The sequence below is a fragment of the Aedes albopictus genome, chromosome 1 (genome assembly GCF_035046485.1).
Source record: "Aedes albopictus strain Foshan chromosome 1, AalbF5, whole genome shotgun sequence".
NCBI classification, from domain to species: Eukaryota; Metazoa; Arthropoda; class Insecta; order Diptera; family Culicidae; genus Aedes; species Aedes albopictus.
The window spans coordinates 36,767,078-36,794,182 of NC_085136.1; the positions used below are offsets into that span (position 1 = coordinate 36,767,078).

The 27,105-nt window shown below is 43.2% G+C and overlaps 1 protein-coding gene across 2 annotated transcripts; it reads left to right on the top strand.

Annotated features, from left to right (window-relative positions):
- The first annotated feature begins 11,921 nt into the window (after window positions 1-11,921).
- Window positions 11,922-18,632, top strand: LOC115257337 (uncharacterized). 2 transcript variants are annotated; one of them, XR_009995991.1, is made up of 2 exons: window positions 11,922-18,097; window positions 18,174-18,632. XR_009995991.1 is itself a non-coding variant. In XM_062844364.1 (2 exons), the coding sequence occupies exon 2, from the start codon at window positions 12,692-12,694 to the stop codon at window positions 16,955-16,957; it is 4,266 nt and encodes a 1,421-aa protein (XP_062700348.1). In that variant the 5' UTR covers window positions 11,922-12,603; window positions 12,673-12,691; the 3' UTR covers window positions 16,958-18,632. The 2 variants fall into 2 exon arrangements, 1 of the variants encoding a protein (XP_062700348.1); XM_062844364.1 differs by having other exon boundaries at window positions 11,922-12,603; window positions 12,673-18,632.
- The last annotated feature ends 8,473 nt before the right edge of the window (window positions 18,633-27,105 follow it).

Here is a 27,105-nt window from a genome sequence, read left to right on the forward strand (position 1 = left end):
CATGCTGTCGCCCGTGTTTCTTTTATCCAGGATCAATCACTGCACAATTAGATCAATAATTTTGTAATTGCTTGCTAAAACACAGCTCGAAGACGATCGAACAAACAACCGACGGCGTTTGACGTTTCATAGTCACAAACACCGCGCGGTTGGATTGCGTTATTGGTCATGCAAATTTGTGGCACATGAAACTGAGAAGTAAGTCTTATGTTTCAATGTTGCTTGTAAACGCTTAAAAGCTTGTCAAAAATGTCTTATACAGATCCGACAAAGATTTTATTTTCATTCACGTTTCCAAAGACTTAAAATAATGTCATATGTTTGTTTATGTCACGAATTTCTATGTCAGTTTATTCAATTATGTCACCATCAAAATTGAGATTTTCTTAGTGTGCAGAAGTTCATCGAGAATCCCTATAGCATTTTCTCGGGAATTCTTCCAGAAGATTCTCGGGAAATGTTTCAGGAGTTAATCAGATATTCAACTGGATATACCTATGAATACCTTCAGGGAATTCCTAAGAAACTCCTGGAGTAGGTTTTCTGGGGACCAAGAGGAATTTCCGAGGAGTTGCCAGAAAAGAATCTTGCGAAACTATGAAGAACTGCCCGTGGAATTCTTGGAGGGATTCCCAAGAAACATATAACTCCTCGGTAAATTCCCGAGGAATTCCTGGAGGTTTTCCCGACAAACTTTTTTAAGGAATTCCTAAAGGAATTCTCGATGAACTTCTGGAGAAATTCCCGAAGAATTCCTGCAAGAATTCCCGAAGAACTCCTGGAAGGAATCACCGATGAAGTGCTAGTGCAATTCCCGAGAAACTCCTGAAGAAATTTCCGATGAACTCCTGGAAGAATTGCCAAGGAATTCCTGGAGGAATTTCTTGGGAACTTCTGGAAAAAAAATGCAGAGGAGCTCCTGAAAGAATTCTCGGGAAACTTGCAACACTTATAGAGGAAATCCCGAGGAACTCATGGAGGAATTCACAAGGATCTTCAGGAGGAATTCTGTAGGATTTCCCGAAGATTGCCTGGAGGAATTTCCGATGAATTCTTGGAGGAATTTCCGAGGATCTACAGGAGGATTTCCCGACAAACTTTTCAAGGAATTTCTGAAAGGATTCCCGATGAGATTCTGGAGGAACTCCAGATAAACTTCCGGAAAAAAACCCGGGGAACCCCGACAGGAATCCCCAAGGAACTTCTGTAAGAATTGCCAAGGACTTCTTGGAGTATCTCCAAGGATGTCCTGGATGAATTCTCGAGAAACTTCTGAAGGATTTTTCGAGAATCTTCTGGAGGAGTTCCCGAGGATGTCCTGGTAAAATTCCTAAAGATCTCCTAGAGGAATTCCTCCTAAAACTCCTAAAGAAGATCTCGAAGAACTCAGTGAGGAATTTTCTAAGAGCTTCTTGAAGAATTTCCGAGGAACTCCTGTAGAATTTTCCGAGGAACTCCTGAAGAAAATCTCGGGGAACTTATGAAAGAATTCCGAAGGAACTCCTAGAGAAGTTCTCGAGGAACTTCCGGAGGAATTCCTGAGGATCTCCAGGAGGAGTTGCTGAGGATCTTCTGCAGGAATTCCTGAGGAATTCCTGGAGGAATTCTCAAGGATCACTTGATCTGGAGGAATTCCCGAGACACTCCACGATGAATGCCCAGGGATCTTCCGATGGTATTCTTGAGGACTTCCTGGGAGAATTTCCGAGGAATTTGCGAAGGAATTGCTGGAGAAATTCGTGAAAATAAATCCGATGAACTTGTTTAGGAATTTTCGGGAAAACCCCTTGAAATTGCCATGGAAATTCTGAAGAGAATTATTGCATTATTGCTGGAAAACCACACGGTATACTCCTGCATATAAAACCGAGTATAAAACTAAGTGAGAACATTAGCATAAATTTTGACTTTTAACACAAATGTTATACCAAAGCTAGAATATGGGGTGTGAAGACATTTTAGCGTGCCTTGTAAAGACATTTTAAAAGTTCACCTGGCATCCCTGCGTGGAACTGTCGATCTCTCAACTTCATTGGAAGCACCCGCATACTCGCCGATTTACTGAAGAACCGCGGGTTCGGCATCGTAGCGCTGCAGGAGGTGTGTTGGACAGGATCCATGGTGCCAACGTGTAGAGGTAATCATACCATCTACCAGAGCTGCGGCAACATACGCGAGCTGGGAACAGCTTTCATCGTGATGGGTGATATGCAGAGGCGCGTGCTCGATGGCCGATCGATAAAAGAATGTGCAGGTTGAGGATCTTCAACTTCAGCATAATAAACGTGCACAGCCCACACTCCGGATGTACTGATGATGACAAGGACGCATTTTACGCGCAGCGAGTACGATCGTTTCCCAAGCCACGACGTCAAGATCATCATAGGAGATTTGAACGTTCAGGTAGGCCAGGAGGAGGAATTCAGACCGACGATTGGTTAGTTCAGGGCCCACAAGCAGACGAACGAAAACGGCCTTCGAGTCATTGATTTCGCCGCCTTCAAAAATATGGCCATACGTAGCACCTTTTTCCAACGCAGCCTCCCTTATCGTTACACCTGGAGATCACCACAGCAGACGGAATCTCAAATCGACCACGTTCTGATTGACGGACGGCACTTCTCCGACATTATCGACATCAGGACCTATCGTGGCGCCAACATCGACTCCGACCACTATCTGGTGATGGTCAAACTGCGCCCAAAACTCTCCGTCATCAACAATGTACGGTACCGGCGATCGCCACGGTACAACCTAGAGCGACTAAAGCAACCGGATGTCGCCTCAGCATACGCGCAGAATCTCGAGGCCGCGTTGCCAGACGAGTTCGAGCTCGATGAGGCCCCTCTAGAGGACTGCTGGAGTACAGTGAAAGCAGCCATCAACGACGTAGCCGAGAGCATCATCGGGTACGTGGAACGGAATCGACGGAAAGAGTGCAGAACGGTATTGGAGGAGAAGGACGCAGCGAGGGCGATAATGCTGCAGCAAGGGACCCGACAAAACGTGGAACGTTACAAACAGAAGCGGAACAGCAGACCCGCCTCTTTCGGGAGAAAAAGCGCCGCCTGGAAGAAACGGAGTGTGAAGAAATGGAACTGCTGTGCCGTTCCCAAGAAACATGGAAGTTCTATCAGAAGCTTAACGCATCCCGCAACGGCTTCGTACCGCGAGCCGAAATATGCAGGGATAAAGACGAAGGCCTCTTCACGGACGGATGTGAGGTGATCGTAAGGTGGGAGCAGCACTTCGATCAGCACCTGAATGGCGTGGAGAACGTAAGCACGGGAGACTACGGCAACGGAGGAAACGACGACGCCAGTGCAGCGGAGGATGGAAATGAACCAACTCCCACGCTGAGGGAAGTGGATGCCATTCACCAGCTTAAAACCAACAAAGCAGATGGTAAGGATGGTATCGCAGCTGAACTCATCAAGATGGGCCCAGAAAAGTTGGCCACCTGTTTGCATCGGCTGATATTCAGGATCTGGGAAACCGAACAGGGCCCATATATCCGAGGCGGTAAACGCACGGGTATTCAGCATGACCATGCTGAGGGCGACGGGTTCGATTCCCGGTCGGTCCAGGATCGTTTCGTAAAGGAAATTTCCTTGACTTCCTTGGGCATAGAGGAGTATCTTCGTGCCTGCCACACGATATACGCATGCAAAATGGTCATTGGCAGAGGAAGCTCTCAGTTAATAACTGTGGAAGTGCTCATAGAACACTAAGCTGAGAAGCAGGCTTTGTCACAATGAGGACGTAACGCCAATAAGAGAGAAGAGAGAGAAACCGAACAGCTACCGGAGGAGTGGAAGGAAAGGGTAATCTGCCTCATTCACAAGAAAGGCGGCCATTTGGAAGGTGAGAACTTCAGGGCGATCACTATTTTGAATGCTGCCTACAAAGTGCTATCCCAGATCATCTTCCGTCGTCTGTCACCTAAAACTAATGAGTTCATGGGAAGTTATCAAGCCGGCTTCATCGACGGCCGATCGACAACGGACCAGATCTTCACCGTACGGCAAATCCTCCAGAAATGCCGTGAATACCAGGTCCCAACGCATCACCTGTTTATCGACTTCAAGGCGGCATACGACAGTATCGACCGCGCAGAGCTATGAAGAATCATGGACGAAAACGGCTTTCCAGGGAAGCTGACTAGACTGATTAAAGCAACGATGGACGGTGTGCAAAACTGCGTAAGGGTTTCGGGTGAACTATCCAGTTCATTCGAATGTCGCCGGGACTGCGATAAAGTGACGGACTCTTATGCCTACTCTTTAACATCGCTCTGGAAGGTGTGATGTGACGAGCCGGGCTCAACAGTTGGGGAACGATTTTCACAAAATCCGGTCAATTTGTTTGCTTTGCGGACAACATGAACATTATTGCCAGAACGTTTGGAACGGTAACAGAGCTGTACACCCGCCTGAAACGCGAAGCAGCAAAGGTCGGACTGGTGAATGCCTCAAAAACAAAGTACATGCTGGTAGGCGAACACGACCGGATCCGTCTGGGTAGTAATGTTACAATAAACGGGGATACTTTCGACGTGTTGGAGGAATGCGTCTACCTCGGGTCCTTACTGACGGCTGACAACAACGTGAGCCGTGAAATCCTTAGGCGCATCATCAGCGGAAGTCGGGCCTACTACGGGCTCCAGAAGAAACAGTGGTCGAAAAAGATTCACCCACGCATCCAATGTACCATGTACAAAACGCCAGTAAGACCGGTGGTCCTCAACGGACACGAGACATGGACCATGCTCGAGGAGGACCTGCAAGCACTCGGAGTTTTCGAGCGACGCGTCCTAAGGACGATCTTCGGCGGTGTGCAGGAGAACGGTATATGACGGAGAAGGATTAACCACGAGCTCGCTGCACTTTAGGTGAACCAAGCAGATACAAGGTGGCCAATGCCGGAAGGATACGGTGGGCAGGGCATGTTGCAAGAATGCCGGACAACAACCCTGCATAGCTGGTGTTTGCAACTGATCCGGTTGGCACAAGAAGGCGTGGAGCACAGAGAGCATGAGGGGCGGACCAGGTGGAGCGTGACTTGGCGAGCATTGGGCGCGACCGAGGATGGAGAGCAACAGCCACAAACCGAGTATTGTAGCGTACTATTGTGGATTATGTCTTGTCTTAAATGTGATGTTGAACAAATAAGAGTATGTAAAAAAGTTTAACTGTAAAGTAAATTACAAAAAATACAAAATAGTGTTATTGAATAATTCTCATAAATCTGTCGAAAACTCAAGGATGTACATGGGGTAAAATAATACCCACCATCCCATCGCATCGACTGTTGATGCCCAGATCAGCAACCACTCAACCTGAAGGAGGGTTAATTGAAGCACGATTCTTGCTGATCCACACATAATCCTTTTTACGCGAGGCAGAGAGCTCTCGTTGATCTGCTGCTCTCCCACTTCATCAACGCGGCAGATGGCGCTGACGGCTATTGATGGCGGTCGCTCGCGCAAAGGTAAAGTTTCTGTCCAATTAAGTCAACAGAATCCCATCAACGGGCGGAACGAAATGTCTCCGCTCCGTGTTGGGTCAGGATTGTGTGTGATAAACTGTGGAAGTACCACTGGGATAATGGCTGTGGCGCCGCGACGGTGGCCAGAGTTATTAATCGTGATTACACTCCGATGGGTGGGATTAGCGGTTGTTGATTGAGTGGTGATTGTGGTGGCGCCCCACTGTTTAATTATTTGGTGAAATTACAGCTGGCTGCGGAGTTATGACGCTTTTCAAATTTTTAAAATGAAACATTACCAAAAATTCTTTTGTTTTTTGATTGAAAAACTTTGTACTCAACCAAAACCGGAACTCTCATTAATCATCCCGTTTGGAAGCTGCCAACATTGTTTTACTCTGGAAGCCGGTTCGGTATGTATGCGCTTTCCGAGCAACAACTACACACGAAAGAATGCAGCAACGGAACCGACCAACGACGACGATGACGGCAATGGATTGCTATTTTTCCGGATGACGATACTTTCACATATGGCGCTACGAATTTCCACGTTCTTCAGATTTCTGAATACTACGCAATCATCGCATTTATGTTACCAATCACTGAAACAATGAAACAACTTTCAATGCATGTAACTGATTTGTTTTTTTTTGGCAGAATGTCGAACAAACTTACTTACTTACTTACTCTCAGTCCTGAGCACCCATAATGGTGCCGAATTGAAAGATTTCCATCCTAGGCGATTGCCAGCCATCGCATTGACCTGTGGCCAGGTCAGATTTCTGTCGACTTTCTTGATTTCGTTGTTGAGGCTGCGCCGCACGCATACCAGGAACCTACATATTATCGAACTTGCATGAACCTAAAATCTTTTTCCATAGGGTTTCAGCTTATGGTCTTACCTATCAGAAAAGCCTTTGTTCAAAATATTCTATCGATAAAAATTGAAATGATTCAAGTTTGAAGATTTTCCATCAAATGAGGTATATTCAGAGCATAATTTTGTTGATTATTCCAAACTGCAAACAACAAGGCATCGTGCGTGACCTGTCACATACCCGATAGTCTCTTCTTAGTTTTATAGACATTATATTCACTTGTCATTTCTCCGGCATCTGTGTTATATGATCAGCCCAAGGGAGTCTTCCGTGGTTCATTAGCTCATTTTTTTTTATTTTGTGGGCTTCGTGGTCATGCGGTTAGTGGAGTTAAACGTTTAGGTGTATACTGCCGAAATTCTGCAGAGTGACGTAAGCGACATTGATAGTTTTGACCCATTTTTTGGTTATTATGCATACGACTCTTGGTCATCCTCTAAGTTTCTTTCCATACATGAACTTTTCGTGAAACGAAAAATTCCTAACAAGCTTCTGTGTGTTGTCTGTCATATGGTGGTTATATGGTGGTATTCAGTCTGTTCAGCGTCTGGCAGAAGACGGTGTGAAATGCCAAAAAAAGAGTTTAGGTTCATGCAAGTTTGATACTTAGGTTCCTGGTATGCGTTTATTTACGTTTCGGCAATGTTTCTTGTCATCTTCAAAGGAAAAATTTTTGTTCGTTCTGTGTCTGTTGAACTAACCACGGTGTGTCTGGTGGACAACATTATTTTAAAAAAATCGGTATCGCTAAAATAGCCACCAAACGAAAGCTAAGGGTCCCACCTTTCATTTGAGCCTTAATTGAGAAAGTTCTATCGGCGGGTCTAGAACAATTTTTTTTTTTTTGATATAATATGATATTTTTTCGTATTTTCTCAAAGTACTAAGTAATAACGAAAAACAGTTTATCCATTGCCAACATGGCTTTCCGACGAAAATTTTTTTATATGATGTTTATTACACTTCCCAAAAAAGCATAATAGTCCCAAGTGAATAAAAAAATCCAGTAAACAGTAGTCAGCTTCGTGGTTATGGGCAGTAATGCTAGAAAAATTGTAATAGCTTCAAGCAGGTGGAGATGATGAGTTCAAATTTAAATTTACATGTGTACCGCGTCATGCTCTAATACTGGTAATTATTATTATATCACCGTGTTCCTCCTTATAGCGTGCATTTGACAAAAATTTCAACTATTTGACGAATTTTATTATTTTCTCTATTGAGCAATGCACGATATAAGCACAGACAAACAGACGTAACACTCTTTTACAGGGCTTGGCACATGCATTTAACGATGAATTCAAATTTCGTATGATTTCCGCGATCCTTTCACCAGAGGTGCTAATGTTCGATATCTTTGATGCTTGCGAAGGTACACGTTGCTGAATGATACAAACGAAACTTACAGGTGATATGTATAGTAGAGTGCGTGTTAGTGCATGCAAAGATACTACAATTAATTACAAGACGACATACACTTTCCAGAATCCTAAGATGACCGCAACTCGACATTTTCTGGAATCCAATTTTTAAAACGCGTGTATTTCTTATGGGGCAGGTGGGTCACGACCCATTATTTGAGATAGGTGGGCCTATAATAATGGAGCAAAACTAAAATAAAAATTGTGTTGTTTTAATTAGTTTATTAGTGAAAAAGATACTTTTTCATAATATTCTAATTGAAATCCGAGATTTTTTGACCAATCCAAATTCCTGTGTAGTAGTGGTTTGTGTTCAGATTTCCCGTGTTAATCTATCTGTAAGAACTTTGTAAACATCTTTTGTTCTCACGTATATGGATAGGCTTGCAATAGGTTTCGTGAGATAAAATTTGGAGAACTCAATTGTTCTCAAGGCCACCATTAACATAATCGTCATCTTTGAAAAATGTAAAACGATTTTCTCATCCAAAACTGATATTTTCGTATTAAGAATGTATTCACTGTATTGCTGCAGAAGAATGGAGTACAGTGATTGCATTTTCAATGCATATATTAAATCTCCTTTTAGCATCTTTAGCAGAATTGCAACGTGCACTATCTTTTTGCATCATCGGTAGTAGTGCTAAGTCTGCCGCGTTTGCCCGTTAATTGAGGAGAAACTATAGTTCTTGCAGTACTACATGTTTCACAATTACAGAAAATATAGATGCTCCGCGTAGAAGATTTAAATTATATTTATACTTAAAGAAAGTAATTCTAAAGGGTATGAGCTCATCATTGGACTAATAAACTTTAAATGAATAATTGCGATATATTATCGAGGGATAATACCAACTTCTACATTTGGTATATTTCAGAAAGTGTTGTTCAATAATATCAATAACCTGCAAATACAAATAAAAACAAGTTGGGACTTCTAATTTATTCTGTATGCTCAACCATATAAAACAAATATCTAAATCAGTGAACATCAACTACCTTCAATGATATTAGTGGTTACAGAAAAAGCTTCTTCGATCACAGCACGCACACCTTGGTACGGTTTTCATCGTAACTTTATGATTTCATGTCGTAGTTGTTTCTCTAAAAGTTTGGAGCAAAGCTATGTTGGATTTTTTTTTTACTTTTTTATGATTCAATAGGCCATATGAATAAAGCTGAGTAAATACTCTTTACTCAGATCTCTGTGAAGGTTCACAGAGATTTGTTCTACGGCTTTACAGAGATTTAGTAAAGAGTATTTACTCAATTTTATTCATATGGCCTAATACCTAATTATATACCACACAGCAATCCTTCTAATTTGCAAAAATTTTGAATGCTTTTACAAGTACCAGAAAGGAACACAAAATGAACGAATACCGGACTCGGCACGTAGTCATTTTATCCGAGCTACTTTGTTGATCGTTTTATTTTTATTGACATCCAAGTCATGGTCTACTACGACTGTAAAATTTTTCGAACCTGTGGTACTGTCGATAAAAACGAGGAGAATGGCAGTTGAAATAACTTCTTCTACATGTCAATAAGGAGAAGATGGTTAACACACATACTTAAATATTGGCAAAATTCTATTATAACTCTCTTAAATATTTTTTTACACTTGTCTGGGCAACATTTTGTTTAAAAAAATGAATTTGTTTTACTTGTTTACTCTATTAGTATGATACGTTACTAATGAGCGACCTTATACGAGCCCATTAGGTTACACTCTAGGTGGAAAGAAAGAAAATGCAAGTCTCATAGTAATAAATTTTTGAAAAAAAAAATTGTTCTAGGACCGCCGATAGAACTTTCTTGTTTTAGCCTCAAATGAAAGGGGGGACCTTCAGCTTTCGTTTGGTGGGTGTCTTAGCGATACCGATTTTTTTTAAATAATTTTGTTCTACCAGACACACCGTGATAACCAAATGATTTGTTGAAAGAGTTTGTTGACTGCTTAGCCGAAAAATTCAACATTCAGTGCATCCAGTGCATTAGAGGGCCCATATAGCCGAGGCGGTAAACGCACGGGTATTCAGCATGACCATGCTGAGGGTGACGGGTTCGATTCCCGGTCGGTCCAGGATCTTTTCGTAAAGGAAATTTCATTGACTTCCTTGGGCATAGAGTATCTTCGTGCCTGCCACACGATATACGCATGCAAAATGGTCATTGGCAGAGGAAGCTCTCAGTTAATAACTGTGGAAGTGCTCATAGAACACTAAGCTGAGAAGCAGGCTTTGTCCCAGTGAGGACGTTACGCCAAGAAGAAGAAGAAGAAGAAGTGCATCCAAAGAGTCGAACACTCAAACTGCCAGTTATACGATACGTTAATCAAAGCCTCCTCCAGAATCCCAATGTTAAGTACTTGGCATTTACAATTTACAATTTCGGATTTCAGCTTAGGCAGGCTTTGGTTTTAGCGTTGATTATTTCTTATCTTCGCCAACGTTTCGGTCCTCGGATCGGACCTTCTTCAGGGCTCGATAATAATCAACTGGCCAATTTATAATAGCTTTTTAATAAAAATGGCCATAGCATGTTGAACCCCTATATTGGGAATTCATATTGTATGTGACACCTTGATTCTATTTCGCACCAAGATCATATATTACATCATTGTAGTGACCTAAACCCCCTCTTGGCAGGACCCCTGCACACGCTAGTGCAAGGACTTCCTCCGCCAAAAATGTGTAGATGAAGCACTTTCGCTCGGCGTCCTTCACTAGTACGAGTACGTCTGATGCAGTCCGCACCAGCTCTCAGATACATGAGCTTAGCATATCGCCTGCAAGATCTCCAAGTACTCAGTAGCAAAAAAAAACCCCCGAGCCGAATTTTCCTCCCAAAATCTGTCAAGTTCAATCTTTTGTAACTTTGGCAATTATCAATATTTTTGACTGAAAATTGCACCACTTCATCATCAGTTTATATTGACAATCTATGGTCAAAATTTCAAATTAATAGAAATTTCATATTTTGAATTGTGATAAGTTATGTGAAAAAAAAACACTATTGAAGAAATCCGTATTTTAGTGAAAATTGAAGTAGCTTTATGAAAATTTCACTGCAGCGTCAGAAAATATAGGATCCAATTTGCATCCAGTGTACCTTATTGTAAGCAAGTTGGTGGGCATCACTTGGTAACGCATTTTAATACATAGTAACGCGTGTAACATCACTTGTTTGCTTACAGTAAAGTTTTTACAGTAGCCAACATTTGAAATTCATACACAAAACTCAAGTTGACAATTATAGACAATTGTCTATTCATTGACATATGGTTGTAACGGATTACGCTTAACACACTATGTGTTACGAGTGGGATGTCATATCATAAATAACTAATATACGGAAATTTAAGTAAACGCGTCATACTATATTAATTGTTTATTAAAAACTTAGGCCGTTCGCAATGCTGTTTTATTTTGTATGGCGAGTTTTAAAAATTTTAAAACTCGCCATACAAAATAAAACAGCATTGCGAACGGTCTTAGTACTGAACATGGAATGGAACGAATTGACGTCGGCTTTTCTGCTGCACTGGTGATTCTGACGTTGCAGTGAAATTTTCATAAAGCAACTTCAATGTTTCACTAAAATACGGGTTTTTGAAAATAATATGTTCAAAAATGACTTTTTGAACGATCGATTGCTCCTCATCAATTTCATCCAAGTAAAAGGACTATAAGGATGACGTCACAAGTTGACGTCCAAAATCGAAGTTTACATTGTTAAATAGCGTGCCTCGTCTTCTGGTCTACTGTGTGCCTCATCACACACACATTGCTGCCCTCGTTAATGCTCCTTAGTTGTTTTCCACCCAATTGTTAGCAAGACGATGGCATAACTTAAGCTAGCCACGTAAACAAAGTCTGATGGAAAAAGCTGCGATTTTGCGGTAGGGGTAAAGAAGATGGCTGGTGTGGAAATCGCACCGGCGAATGTTCATGTTACTTAAAATATTAAACAAATATGGCAATTCACACCGTCTTCAGCCAGACGCTGAACAGACTGAATATTACTATCATCATATAACCGACAACACACAGAAGCTAGTTAGGAATTTTTCGTTTCACGAATTTTTTTTTCCGAGTCTCACTCCATGACTTACTACATATACACCTTGTTCATGTATCACGAAAGCGCTTCATCTGGTTTACTACCTGTGCACCGTCTTTCGGTAAAATACGAGTGACGACTCCCTCGACTCCGACATCTCAACGAATGATGACAGAAAAATGACAAGCAGCCCTTCGGAAATGAAAGATGGAGGAAAAACGATTTCCGATCACCCCTCGGATATAAAAGGCCTTCGAAGACGTCATCGGCTCTCTTTTTCGCTCCGGTCGTCATCTATACATGGAAGTGCACGGAAAACGTAATGTAAATTAAGAAATTATAAGTAGTGTTTAAGAAATAAACGGCATGAAATATAGTGAATTAGAAGTTTAAAAGTAAAAATAAAGTGAAATTATAGCATGAACTAGAATAAAGTGAATTCTTAAACAAAAGTGGACTAAGAAGTGTAGTGCGTGAGTGATCATCCGAAGTACTGAGGGAGAACAGAAAATTGGGAACTACTTCCTGACCTGGGACACTGAACAGCGGTTTCTCAGCTATCGTTCACCGTTCACCTACGTTATCGACAAAGTGGTCCTTCGAGCCGGATAACCGGATTCAACGTGGAACTCCGGTGTATCGCCAGTCCTTCGCAACATATCCCCACGTGTCAGGTCAGGTTAAGGATCCATCGAAACTTCTGGAGCCTCGCGGGATTATAGAATACAAGGCAAATCATTGCCTGTAAGCAGGTAATTAGTATTCCAATATCTCTACTCTGTTCCCTTTTGAGCTACGCGGTCTGCACTTTCCAGATCCAGCTCATTTCATCCCTTCACGATGTCCGGCGAACGGCGAATCAAGACCTTGAAGACGAGGCAGAAGAGCATTCTGATGTCCTTCGGTCTCATCAAGACGTTCGTGGACGACTTCAATGAGGAAACCGATGCATGTGAAGTATCGGTCCGATTAGAACATCTCGTCAATTTGTGGAACGATTTCAACGGCAATCAAGCAGAGCTCGAAACGCTCGACGAAGTTGCTATCGACGATCACCTTAAAAGCCGCGTTGATTTCGAGACCTCGTACTTCAAAGTGAAGGGATTCCTACTGTCCATGAATAAAGAAACACCGGTTTCCCCTCGCACGTCTTCGTCCTCTACATTCACCGCGCACAGCCCTGTACAGTCGTCGCATGTAAGGTTGCCCGACATAAAACTGCCCAACTTCGCCGGAAATCTCGACCAATGGCTAAATTTCCACGATCTCTTCGTGTCCCTAGTCCACTCGTCGCACGAACTCTCTAACATTCAAAAATTTTATTATCTACGGTCTTCGCTGTCCGGAGAAGCGTTGAAGCTGGTCCAGACGATAGCCATTAGTGCAAACAACTATCAAGTCGCTTGGAATCTACTACTCGATCATTATCAAAATCCGCTGCGTCTAAAACAATCCTACGTCGATGCCCTATTCGAATTTCCGTCCATCAAAAGGGAGTCCTCCACGGAATTGCATTCCCTAGTTGAAAAATTTGAGGCCAACGTCAAGGGTTTAGCTCAATTAGGAGAGAAGACGCAGTTCTGGGACGTTCTTTTGATTCGTATGTTGAGCATCCGCTTGGATCCGACTACTCGAAGGGATTGGGAGGAACATTCATCCACGTTGAATGTTATAACCTTCAAGGAGCTTACTACGTTCATCCAGCGACGCGTGACAGTTCTTCAAACCATCGGGAAGACCATCGACACTTCTTCATCGGTTCCCAACAAGAAATTGGGGCAACGGGTCATCGCCAGTCACGGCGCTAGTCAAATGAGTCAACGCAAATGTATATTTTGCTCGGATCACCATCCACTATACCAATGCATCGTGTTTTCAAAAATGAGCGTCGATGAAAAGGAGAAGGAGGTCCGGCGCCACCAACTGTGCCGGAATTGTCTTCGTAAGGGGCACCAGGCGAAAGAATGTCCATCTTCGAGCACCTGCCGCAAGTGTAGAGGTCACCACCATACCCAACTGTGTTTTAACCCTGCACAAGTCAACTCTAAAGTCATCGAGCCCCCTCAGCCCAAGGAGAGCGGAAGTCATCAACCAACCGATCAACCTTCTGCGTCGGTGTCAGCAACACTCGCCGACCATGCTAGCTATGCCTCAGCTGGACGAGGACGTAAGGGTGTCCTACTTGCTACAGCGGTTGTCATTGTCGTCGACGACAACGGGGTCGAACATACAGCTAGAGCCCTGTTAGATTCTGGTAGTGAGTGCTGCTTCGCTACGGAATCGTTTTCCCAACTCATCAAGGTCCAGCGCAAACGTATCCATCTTCCAATCGCCGGAATAGGACAGTCTTCGACAGAATCTCGCTTCAAATTCGCATCAACAATTCGATCACGTGTGTCTGAATTCTCCGCCAACGTGGAACTGCTCGTCTTGCCAAAGGTCGCAATCGATTTGCCCTCTACGACGATCAACACATCTTCTTGGAACATACCATCGGGGGTTCAACTGGCCGATCCCGCTTTCTACGAGCCTTCCAAAGTCGACCTGATTCTGGGCGCCGAAATTTTCTTTGATTTGTTCAAGGTATCAGGTAGAATTTCACTGGGCCCAGGTTTACCAGTCCTCGTCAACTCCGTTTTTGGCTGGGTAGTGTCCGGGCGAAGTGCTCACCATCCAACAACTGCACCTATCGTCGCCAACGTCGCTTCCATCGTTGACCTGCACGAGCTCCTGCAAAAATTTTGGACAATCGAAGAAGATGGAGTTCAATCATGTTATTCAGTCGAGGAAGCAGCTTGTGAAGAACACTTTCGCCGTACGGTCACTCGCACACATCAAGGACGGTATGTTGTCAGCTTGCCCATCAAGGAAGAAATCCTCGCCAATCTTGGGGACAATCGTCGCACCGCTATTCGCCGCTTCCACTTTCTGGAGGGGAAACTCACCAAGAACGAAGAGCTTTACCAGCAGTATCGAGACTTTATGGAAGAGTATTTGAAACTCGGTCACATGCAACTTGTAAGGGACTCCCAGCATACCCATCTACCGCGGTATCATCTCCCGCACCATGCCGTAATAAAAGAGGATAGTACTACAACCAAAGTACGCGTGGTATTTGACGCTTCCTGTCCTACAATCAAGGGACCTTCCTTGAACAATGCTTTAATGGTGGGGCCAATTGTGCAAGAAGATCTGCGGTCGATCACGATGCGGTCCCGAATCTATCCAGTTCTGCTCAACGCTGACATCAAACAAATGTATCGTCAAATACTAACGGACGAGAAAAGCAACAGCCTACAGCATATCGTTTGGAGATCATCTCCTGAAGCACCGTTGCAGACGTATGAGCTTAAAACTGTAACATACGGTACCGCCAGTGCACCATTTCTTGCGACTCGAGTGCTCAAGCAACTGGCAGACGACGAACATAGCGAGTTTCCAAAGGCAGCCACGGTTCTTCGAAAAGATTTCTATATCGACGACCTATTCTCAGGAGCAGCCACGGTAGAAGAAGCTATCGACCTGAGAATTCAACTAGAATCTCTGCTCAAGAAGGGCGGATTTGAGCTTAGAAAATGGGCTTCCAACGAACCAGCCGTCATACAGGACGTCCCACTTGAGAATAGGGCTCTCAAGGACACCATTGACTTCGACAAGGAACAGTGCATAAAGACTCTTGGTTTGCATTGGGAACCAGGCACAGACGTACTTCGCTACAAAATCTTCCTGCCATCTACCTTTCCAACCGACGAAGGACTCACAAAACGTATGCGTATGGCACTCTCCCACATCGCAAGACTATTCGATCCTTTGGGACTTGTGGGGCCAGTCATCACAACCGCAAAAATTTTTATGCAAGGAATCTGGTGTCTCATCGACGAAGATGGCAAACCTTGGAGTTGGGATAAAGAGCTGCCTGCTTCATTCAAAACCCGATGGAACAATTATCAGTCCCAGCTTCCCAACCTAAACGAGCTGCGTGTGGCCCGCTGCGTCATATTTCCATCGCCGACAACGTTGCAAATCCACATTTTCACTGATGCATCTGAAAACGCATATGGGGCATGCGTCTACATTCGGTCTACAAGTACCGCAGGCGACGTGAAGGTAGCATTACTGGCCTCAAAATCGAAGGTGTCTCCACTCAAGAAACAGAGCATTCCGCGACTTGAACTGTGCGGCGCGCTCATTGGTGCTCAACTGTATGAAAAGGTCGTCGCATCTCTCCAACTCAACGCCGACACTTTCTTTTGGGTCGACTCAACAGTCGTACTATGCTGGCTAAAGTCTCCTCCTTCAGCGTGGACAACATTCGTAGCGAATAGGGTATCAAAAATCCAACTAGCCACCGTCAACTGCTCGTGGAATCACATCGCAGGCGTGCAAAACCCGGCTGACCTCATCTCGAGAGGAACTACTGCAAACGACATCGTAGCAAGCAAGCTTTGGTGGAACGGGCCGGACTGGTTGGCTCAAAAAATGACGGAATGGCCCACAGCACAACTAAACTCGTCACAGTCAATGGAAGCTCTTCAGGAGGCGAAAAGGACCCAAACCGTTGCTGTCACAGCTACCGAGGAGCTGTCCTTTATCGATGAGTACATCCTCAAGTACTCGAACTACTATCGAATGTTGCGCGTCACAGCCTACTGCCTCCGTTTTGTGCGAAAATGTCATCGAAAGTTCTCTGAGCAGCCATCAACCGAACCTCCCACTTGTTATCTCACCACGGACGAAATCAAATCTGCGGAGTTGGCGCTCATTGCTATGGTCCAAAGGCAGTGTTTTAGCAACGAATGGGAGCAACTCCAGCAGCGGAAACCTATATCACCGAAATCGCGACTACGATGGTTTCATCCGTTCATAGACGAGCATCGGGTACTTCGACTAGGCGGTCGACTCAGCAAATCGCAGTTACCATACGACAGCAAACATCAAATCCTACTACCATCATCCCATCCAATCTCGGCACTACTTCTCCGATCTCTGCACCTTCGGCAACTCCACGCAGCCCCACAACTTCTCCTAGCAATTCTTCGTACTCGGTATTGGGTCATAGGGGCCAGAGATATTGCCAAAAGGATCACTCGTAATTGCGTCGTTTAATTCCGAAATCGTCCTAAGTCCATTCAACAATTTATGGCGGAATTACCTACGGCGAGAGTTTCTGCTGCCAGACCGTTTACTACGACAGGCGTGGACTATTGGGGCCCAATCCAGGTGAAATCCCAGCATAGAAGAGCAGCACCCACTAAGGCGTATGTGGCCGTGTTTGTCTGCTTTAGTACCAAAGCAGTGCATTTGGAATTAGTGGCAGATCTTACAACAGCAAAATTCATCCAGGCACTACGCAGATTTGTATCACGGCGTGGACTTTGCTCCGACATCCACAGCGATAATGGTCGGAATTTCGTCGGTGCCGCAAACGAACTGCGGAAGTTGGTTACCAGCACAGAACACAAGGCGGCGATTGCGGAGGAGTGCAACGTTCACGGTATTAGATGGCACTTCAATCCACCTGCTGCTTCCCATTTTGGTGGACTATGGGAGGCGGCCATTTCCTCTGCGCAGAAGCACTTTCATCGAGTACTAGGTCCACACATATTGCCCTTCGACGAAACCGAAACGTTACTCACTCAAATTGAGTGTTGCCTCAATTCAAGACCAATAATTCCTATCAGCGACGATCCTAGTGACCTCCAGGTGCTAACGCCGGGCCACTTCCTCACTGGCTCAGCTTTGAAAAGCGTTCCTGACAACGACTACACCGATATTCCGCTCAACCGTCTTCACAAGTGGCAACAGACGCAGAAGATCTTCCAACATCTATGGCAGAGATGGCACCTTGAATACTTGGCTACCCTTCAGCCGCGAACGAAATGGCTGCAACCATCGACTGGCATTGAAAAAGGGCAGCTGGTTATCATAAAAGATGAAAATACTCCACCGATGTGCTGGCGGACGGCACGCATAATTGGCCTACACCCTGGAACCGATGGCATAGTTCGTGTGGTTACACTGCGAACATCACAAGGAACCTGCATGAGGCCAGTATCCAAATTGTGCTTGCTTCCATTTGCTGCGTCATCACCAAGCAAAACAATTCCATCAGAAGATGCTTCGATCCAGTCATCGACGAACCAAGAGGAAACAAAATCTCCGGAACCAGCAGCCACTACTTCCAACGATGCCAACAGAAGCCTACAATGACAAGGAAATACAATGCCCTTTTCTCAAAGGGACAAGGTGAGAACCTGTCCATTTAATTTAACATTCGCGAAACCCGCTACCGGGTCTTTTGTTTTCGATTTTTTTCAACTAGCCCGTCGACGAAGTCCAAAGTATCAGCAGCAAACGAGATTCCTGATCTGATGATGCATAAACGTCAACCAAGCACGAGTTCGGACCGGCATCAGCAGATGGGAAACAACAACAATACGAGGGATAACCTGCAGAAGAAAATTGATTGGAATCAGAAAGGCGTTTTCTGAAGGGGCCAGAATGTTCATGTATCACGAAAGCGCTTCATCTGGTTTACTACCTGTGCACCGTCTTTCGGTAAAATACGAGTGACGACTCCCTCGACTCCGACATCTCAACGAATGATGACAGAAAAATGACAAGCAGCCCTTCGGAAATGAAAGATGGAGGAAAAACGATTTCCGATCACCCCTCGGATATAAAAGGCCTTCGAAGACGTCATCGGCTCTCTTTTTCGCTCCGGTCGTCATCTATACATGGAAGTGCACGGAAAACGTAATGTAAATTAAGAAATTATAAGTAGTGTTTAAGAAATAAACGGCATGAAATATAGTGAATTAGAAGTTTAAAAGTAAAAATAAAGTGAAATTATAGCATGAACTAGAATAAAGTGAATTCTTAAACAAAAGTGGACTAAGAAGTGTAGTGCGTGAGTGATCATCCGAAGTACTGAGGGAGAACAGAAAATTGGGAACTACTTCCTGACCTGGGACACTGAACAGCGGTTTCTCAGCTATCGTTCACCGTTCACCTACGTTATCGACACACCTAAACGTTTAACTCCACTAACCGCATGACCACGAAGCCCACAAAATAAAAAAATTAACTAATTAACCACGGCAGACCCCCTTGGGCTGATCATATAACACAGATGCCGGAGAAATGACAAGTGAATATAATGTTTATAAAATTAAGAAGAGACCATCGGGTATGTGACAGGTCACGCACGATGCCTTGTTGTTTGCAGTTCGGGATGATATACAAAATTATGCTCTGAATATACCTCATTTGATGGAAAATCTTCAAACTTGATTTATTTCAATTTTTACAGATAGAATATTTTGAACAAAGGCTTTTCTGATAGGTAAGACCACAAGCTGAAACCCCATGGAAAAAGATATTAGGTTCATGCAAGTTCGATAATATGTAGGTTCCTGGTATGCGTGCGCCGCCATGAGCCTCTGGGTCTGCCTCAGCTACGATATCCTGCTGGATTCCAATCAAACGCTTGCTTGCAGATTTCGTTTCCGCCCCTGCGTAGAGTGTGGCCGACCCACCTCCACTTTCGCTCCCGAATTTCTGTTGCTCTCGGCTTTTGATGACATCGACGATGGAGCTCCACGTTGGAGATCCAATTGTGAGGCCACCATGCACGAATTATATACCGCAGGCATTTATTGATGCAGACCTGCAGCCGTTGAGTGTTCTCCACTGATACACACCAAGTTTCACTGGCGTATAGCAACACAGATTTCACGTTCGAGTTGAAAATTCGGATTTTGGTGCGTCGACTGATATGGTTGTTTTTCCATACATTTCTTGAACTCGCAAAAGCAGCCCTCGCCTTCTTGATCCGTGCACCTATGTCGATCTTGGTGCCGCCATCGGCCGCCATTTGGCTACCAAGATATTGGAAGCTTTCAACATTCTCCACTGATTGCCCAGCTACCGTAAAGCTGGAAGGGTTGACCGTGTTTACATCCAACGATTTGGTCTCCTTGACGTTGATGGTAAGATCTGCGATTGGCAAGATCATCGAGCTTGTTCTGCATATCAGAGCGCCGTTGAGCTAGGAGAGCAACGTCATCAGCCAGTTCGAAGTCATTTAAGTGCTCCATGTTAATGAGCTGCTACAGCAATCCACGATTTGGTTCACGGCCAATCGCACCTACCAGGATCTCGTCGATTACGATGAGGAATAGTAGCGGTGATAGGATACATCACAGCCTCACTCCAGCAACGATCCGGATGGGATCGGACAAAACACCGTTGTGCAGTACTATGCACGAAAATGCCCTGTACTGTGCTTCAATGAGGCCGATGATTATCTCAGGGAGGCCCTTGCGCCTCAGAGCTTCCCACATGTTTTCGTGATTGAGGCGGTCGAAAGCTTTTTCGTAATCAATGAACACCAGGTAGAGAGACTCTTGGAATTCATTGATTTGCTCCAGAATGATACGGAGCGTGACAATATGGTCCACACAGGATCGTCGGGCACGGGATCCTGCTTGCTGCCGTCGGAGAGTTGCGTAAGGATCACTTTGCAGAGGACTGTGCGCGTCTCAGCTGATGTGCGATCAACCCCCTGGGCCCTGTTCAATTTTATGCTACGGATGGCTGCTTCTATCTCCCATCAGTGAAGCTTCGGTGTTCACATGGGTAATGCGTCGAACCCTTGGCGGATCATGCTGAGGTGTTGATGGCGTGGCCGACACTTGAAAAAGGTACACTTGAAAAGGTGCTCGAACCAGCGTTTCAACTGGTCTGCCGGGTCGGTCAGCAACTGTCCAGACGAGTCTTTCACGGGCATCGTAGCATTCGTCTTGATCCCACTAAGGCGACGTAGAGGGGACGGATGTCGCCGGTGTTTGCGGCTTTCTCGCCTTCATCGGCTATGGAGTCCACTCACGCTTTTTTGTCCCGTCTATATGAGCGTGTCACTTCCTTCTCGAGAGCCGAATAGCGCTCACGGGCTACGGCTTTGGCTGCTCGTATTTTCGTTCGCTCTATCGCGGCTCTGCCGTTCCTTCGCTCCTCTATCTTCCTCCAGGTATCATCTGTGATCCACTGCTTTCTTCGGGTGCGTAGCTCACCCAAATTATTCTCACCGGTGGCGATGAAGGCGTTCTTGATGGCGCTCCATTGATCTTCTACGCTTCCACCTGCTGGAATATCCGCAGCATGGTTCTCTGGCTCCTCGACCAAGGACCTTTTCACCGCAGCGTCTTCCAGTCGGCGTGTGTTGACCCGGCGCCCAATTTTCTCCTCCTAGCATTCTGGGAAATGGCCTGCCGGGAATTGGGATTTGCTTGGAACGACATTCGTGGAACCGACATTCGGGAAAAAGAAGCATAACCACATTTTGTTACTCCGGGATGCATCTGGGAATTTAAAAAACTTTAATTCATATATCCGTCTATTTTCGTTTAAAGCAAGGGTGCTGCATATTACAATTTCAGTACCAGGGTCGACGCCTTCAGGTATGACACAAATCCAGAAATGATCAATCTTCTGGAACGCGATTTTGATATCTCCAAAGAAGAGTATGTATGCTTCCTTCCGGAAGGCATTCCTCCAGGAGTGTCATGTGAGATTCCTTCGGCAATTCCTTTACAGATTTCTAAAAGTTTCTTCAGGGATACTTTCAAGAAAAAAAAGATTCGGAAGTTCCTTCCGGAATTCTTTTAATCAAGACATCCTCTTAAAATTCACACAAGAGTGGTTTTTGAGATTTACCAGGATCAGTGAATCAAAATTCAACCATCGCGCAACAATAAAGACAATGTCGCAACCTGTGTTTGTTGCAACAATCCACCCAATGCGACATAAGTTTGTCCCAACATGAAAATAATAGGATAAACATCATGCATCTCGAGTTTAAAGATTTTCGAGTCTTGCATTGCGATTTTCGAACGGAAACTTCGAGTCGGTAAACACTGCAACTCTGCTTAAAATCTATCATCAAACAGTTTCGACTTTGGGTTAGTAATAATTAATTATTCACGAGTTGAAAAGTACGCAACAAATTCAGCTTCCGTTTTGTCTGCAACACAAATTTTCGAGATCATGTCATTATCTGTTACCAGTAGGGATAAAGAGTAATTGTCGCGCCTTCTTTGTTGCTTGTTTTGTGCCTCTTTTGTCTGACAATTATCTTCACTGACCAGGATTTCCTTCCGAGATTCTTACAGAAGGTTCTTCTGATTCTTAGCAATTTCCTACGGGAATTCATTCAAGATTACTTTACTTTAGATTACTTTGGATAATTTCAGAAATTCTTTCTCATATTCCTCCAGAAGTTTCTTCTGAGGAATCGTCATAATTTATTTCTTTATTTTTCAATGAAATCTTTCTGGAACTCATCTCAAATTTTTCAGCAGGAGTTTCTTCTGGAACTTTGATTTTAAATACTTTTTCAGCGATTTTGCTTGATTCTATCTTTATTTGTCTTGGGGTTTCCTCCTGGATTTCTTACTGCGTTTACTCCAAGAGTGCCTTCTGGGAATCTTCCAAGAATTTATTCTAGGAATCCTCCAAGAGCTGCTTCTGGGTGTCCCGAGGAGTTGCTTTTATGAATTCTCCAGGAGTTTTTTTTTTATGTAAAACCTTCAGAAGTTTAGTATTCCTTATACACATCTTCCAGGAGTTATTTCTGGGATTTCTTCAGAAGCTCTTCTGAAAATCTTCTTGGAGTTTCTTGAGGGAATTTTTCAGAAGTTCTTTCAAGGAATGCTACAGGAGTTCTTTCTAGCAACTTTCTAAGATTTCCTTGTGGGAAACCTACCAGGGTTGATGGAATTACTTTAGTAGTTCTTGGAAAAATCTTTAGGGCGAATTCCTGGATTTCAGACTAAACTACTGTTCCGTAAATTCCTGAAACAGGAATGTTTGAAGTATTTCCTACGAAAATTCTTAGAAGAAATCCGTTAGGGAATCTGAATGAACCACAGGAGGTAGGAATCCCTAGCAGGAGTTACTGAAGCAATCCAAGGTTGCAGTTTTCGTGGTAATCGAAAATGTAAATTTAGGATAAAAGTTCTGTAAGAGTTATCAGAAGGAAGTTCCTGGATACATGGATATTGGATATCCTGGAGGAATCCCCGGAAGTAACACCAATAAAAGCACCCCAACACAATAGAATTGCTCGATTATTCGGGGTGATAACCGATTCGGACCATCAATTGTTTTATATGCATATCCCACCTGTAGTTGATTTATTATGGTATTATGCTACTTGTATAACACTTGAAACATAAGTTGGTTAAATTGTTCTAAAGTATAAGAAAAAAAGAAGTAAAATTATGCATGAGAGCTGAATAAAAGTGTGTTGTAAGCCACTCTAGCGCATACATCGTTTATGTAATTATGGGTACCTCCGTATCAATGTTGAAATATAAATAACTAGTATTCGAGGGAAAATAATTGATGCAAATTTTAGTGTTGACAAAAATGGATAGTGATAAAAACGGTTCTACGACATTACCCGGAAAACCATTACCCGGAAAACCATTTACCGGAAAGACCATTTACTGGAATGAACCATTTACCAGAATGTACCATTTATCGGAATGAACCATTTTCCGGAAAACCAATTATCGGAAAACCTTTTTTCCCGAAATCTGTTTCCAGATTGCACAGCGATATCCAGACATTTGATCCCATGGCTTTTGCGCCGATCGTCTTTCGACCCAAACCATTACTCGGTCATTTAGCTGAACACTAGTTTCACCAAATTATGATTAGCAGTAAATTGGTTAACCGACAGAGCTGTCATGTAGTTACATACATGTGGTTCATCTACGAGTTTGTATAAATAATGTGCTGAATGTGGTTGCAGATATTTGCCCTTCTTTTAAGATGGGCTCTTCTTACTAGGTTTACTGTTAAGGTCGTACAGTTCAAACTATTTCCCGGAAATACATTTCCCGGAATAATGCAATTCTTAGAAATCCATTTTCCGAACTGCCCCATTTTCCGAAATGATCCATTTCTCGGAAAGGCATAGTAAAACCTGTTGATAATCAAGTTCAAGAAAACCAAGCCCAAAAACTATATTCGGAATATATTTTTCACGATTAAACTTGACTTGAACTAGATTCTCGGTTCAGCTCACTTAGCAAAGTTGAGCTGAATGAACATTTTTAGACTGACAACGAAACTGTAGCTTTCCATATGACATTTTCTTCTTTTTGTCGAATATTGTGCTTCAAGGTTTATTTACGAAGTTTATTGCAGTCGAGCTGATTGCTGTATAGGAGATTTGCCCTTCTTCAATTTATAGGCTGTTCTTTCTAACGATGTAATGTTACATAATTGGCTGGCGACTAATCTATTAATTCCATCTAGTGCTTTTCCTTCTTAAAAAAAATGGACTGTTCTTTTGATTTAAATTGTTATAGAGCTGTTTGATCACCATGTTGATTATTGGAAATTGCTGCTTTTTATGTAGGCATTTTGCCCTTCTTTCATTGCATCAAGTTGCATCGTGCTAAACTTGATTAGCGAAACTATATACTTTGTCTGATATGTTTCCTTTTTTTTTAAATATGTTGTTCTTTCAACTAAGCCTGTTACAGAATTGTTTAAATAACAAACTGTAAATTTCACTCTTCGATATTTTCCCTTTTTCTAGTAGCAACAGGCTGTTCTTTCGATGCCTGTTTTCGGTCACTTTTCATATTTTTTTTCCGAACATGCACATTTCAGTACCGTCCACCCCCGTTGGTGTAACCGCGTCTCATCTGAACATTTTTTTTTGTTTGACCCCCGCTTATCTTGTTCAAATTGTTCAAACGTCATTTTGCTCAGAGAACGGGATGAAACGAAACACAGAATCAAAATAAAACAACAAAAAAAGATTTCCATTAGTGTGTTTTTCGATGCCCCACAGAGTTACTAGAAGTTTAAAAATGAATCCCATTGGTTTGTAAGAGGTGTCATTCAAACCAACTTGGTACAAGGCCCAAGTCACAGAGAGTCACGGCAGCGCAGGGTTTTGTTGCGTAGAAATCATTGTGACTTACTTCTAACATATAAATATTTACTTGCTAGAAGTAAGTCACAACGACTTCTGTGCAACAAATCTCTGCGCCACCGTGACTCGTCTGTGACAAGTGTGTTACTTGAGGGTAAATATGTTTCCGGTAAATAGAACATTCCGGTAAACGGTACATTCCGGTGATTGGTTTTCTGGTAAATGGCATTCCGGGTAATGGTTTTCCGGGTAATGGTATAGAATCGATAAAAACGGAACCAACCTGTACTGTGACATCACATAGAATTAAATAACAGGTGGACCCATAAAAGTATTTAACTTGTGTTTTTTTTCATACAAGCTTGAATCAGTCTAGCGAGAGGTTAAGAAAAACACAAATTTGAAATTCTGAAGTGCTCATAAAAAGTGTTTGAAAGCTAACAATCTTTCGAACAAAACCAAGAAAACCAAATTTGGCAGGTATGGTGTTTTGAAAGATGAAAGCACCGATACGGCAAACACCAGAATCAAACATAATACATCAGAAAAAAAAACATCTCAAATTTCAGCAGTCATGGAAAATCCATCTCACTGCCTTTTATGTTCACACTAAATCATCCTTCTTAGAGCAGCAGGCATCTTTCGTAACATGATAGCCATTTTTACCACTGAATTGAGTTCTCACTCATGTGGTCATCGTATTAGCTCTGAAGAAAAAAAAACCCGAAATGCTGCGTAATCATAAGGGTACAACTTCGGTAGACCCTTTTCCCACTTAGGTACATCTCTTCATTCAGAAGTGAGCTCTCCCATTTTTCCAACCGTTTCGAACTGGTGCGCTTTGGAAAGGCTTGATGGACTCGAGGCTTTACGAACAAAAAAAAATGTTTAAACTCATGTTCTTCAGTTTCCGAAAGTGGGAAAAGTGTTTTATTTTTCATGATGCGGCAGAAAAGTGGGTGCAAATGGAATCATCATGTGAGTTTCCGAGAGTTTTTTTTAGCTCAAGGTGTCAGAATTACAATCCGTATTTAACTGACCGACCATATATGCAAATTTTCAAATATAAGAAAAATTCTTTAATCTTCTTGATGACATCAAATCTTAAACGAGTTTGTTAAGCACCAACAAGCTTGATGGACGTCCGTCATCCATGTGTCCATCTTAGTACTAGTTATTACTCTCATGACAGTCAGTGCAATCATTCAGAGCGTCAAAGCACATTACTCATGCAGTGGATTCCGAACCATTCCTCACAGCTGGAAGCAAAAACTCCTCCAACAACCCTTTGTGATTGATGTCAGCGCGTAATTATTTTCTTCTCAACTGCCTACGTATGAAAATCTGCAACCAATCCCATAATCTCCATGCTTCTTTCCGGTAGTGGGATCTCATCTCATCTTGTCATGGTCGTGGCACCCAAGTTCCCATCGCGAGCGAGCGCATCAGATGGCAGTGAATTAATCAAGCGAACTGATTCTTCGTACTTACGACGATGATGACAATCGTTTCTCATCCCAACTGCTTCCTCCAAAGTAAAGTGTGTAGGTATATCTGCTTCCCTGATGATGGGCGTTTGAATTGTAATTATCCCTGCTTATGATGAGGATGGCTGTCGTGGACAACGATGACGACCAAATGATAATGATATCCACTCAGCATTCATCACCAATGCACTGCTGGGGGAACTCAGGGCCGGAAAAATTAAATTCACTGTCATATATCGAGATTTTCAGTCCGGGGCTAACTCTGTTACCGCTGAACAGCACAATTGTGCTGGTTCGTCACGAAAGGGATATTCGAGATGTGTATGTAGAGAAGAAAATGAGAAAGTAGATACGATATTAGTGTGAGAAATAATAAAACTTTTTACATTATAAAAGAAAAGTTTTCAGAAACTTGATTTTGCCCTTGAATCGGAATTTTTAAACATAACTCCAGCCCTGGTAAAATAGGAAAACGAACGGGATAACATTGGTAAAAGTAGTTCCCCAGATTGGGATAGATGACATTCGATCATAATCTTATTTGCAACTTGGGCGCATTTTTTTCTTCTGTTGGAAGTTCGTGTCATTAATCAAGCGAGCCAGTGATATCACTTCGGTCGAGTTTTACGGGATTGGGGAAAAAGTTGTCTATGACAGCAATTCCGCTTCATTATGATCTTGGTTTTCCCTGCACGTGGATTTATCTGATTCAATGGGCTTATCCGCGCTGTCACATATTTTAATACGAGTTTCTTTAATGACCTTCATAATTTAATTAACAGATCCTCAAGTCCACAATGATACATATTAGC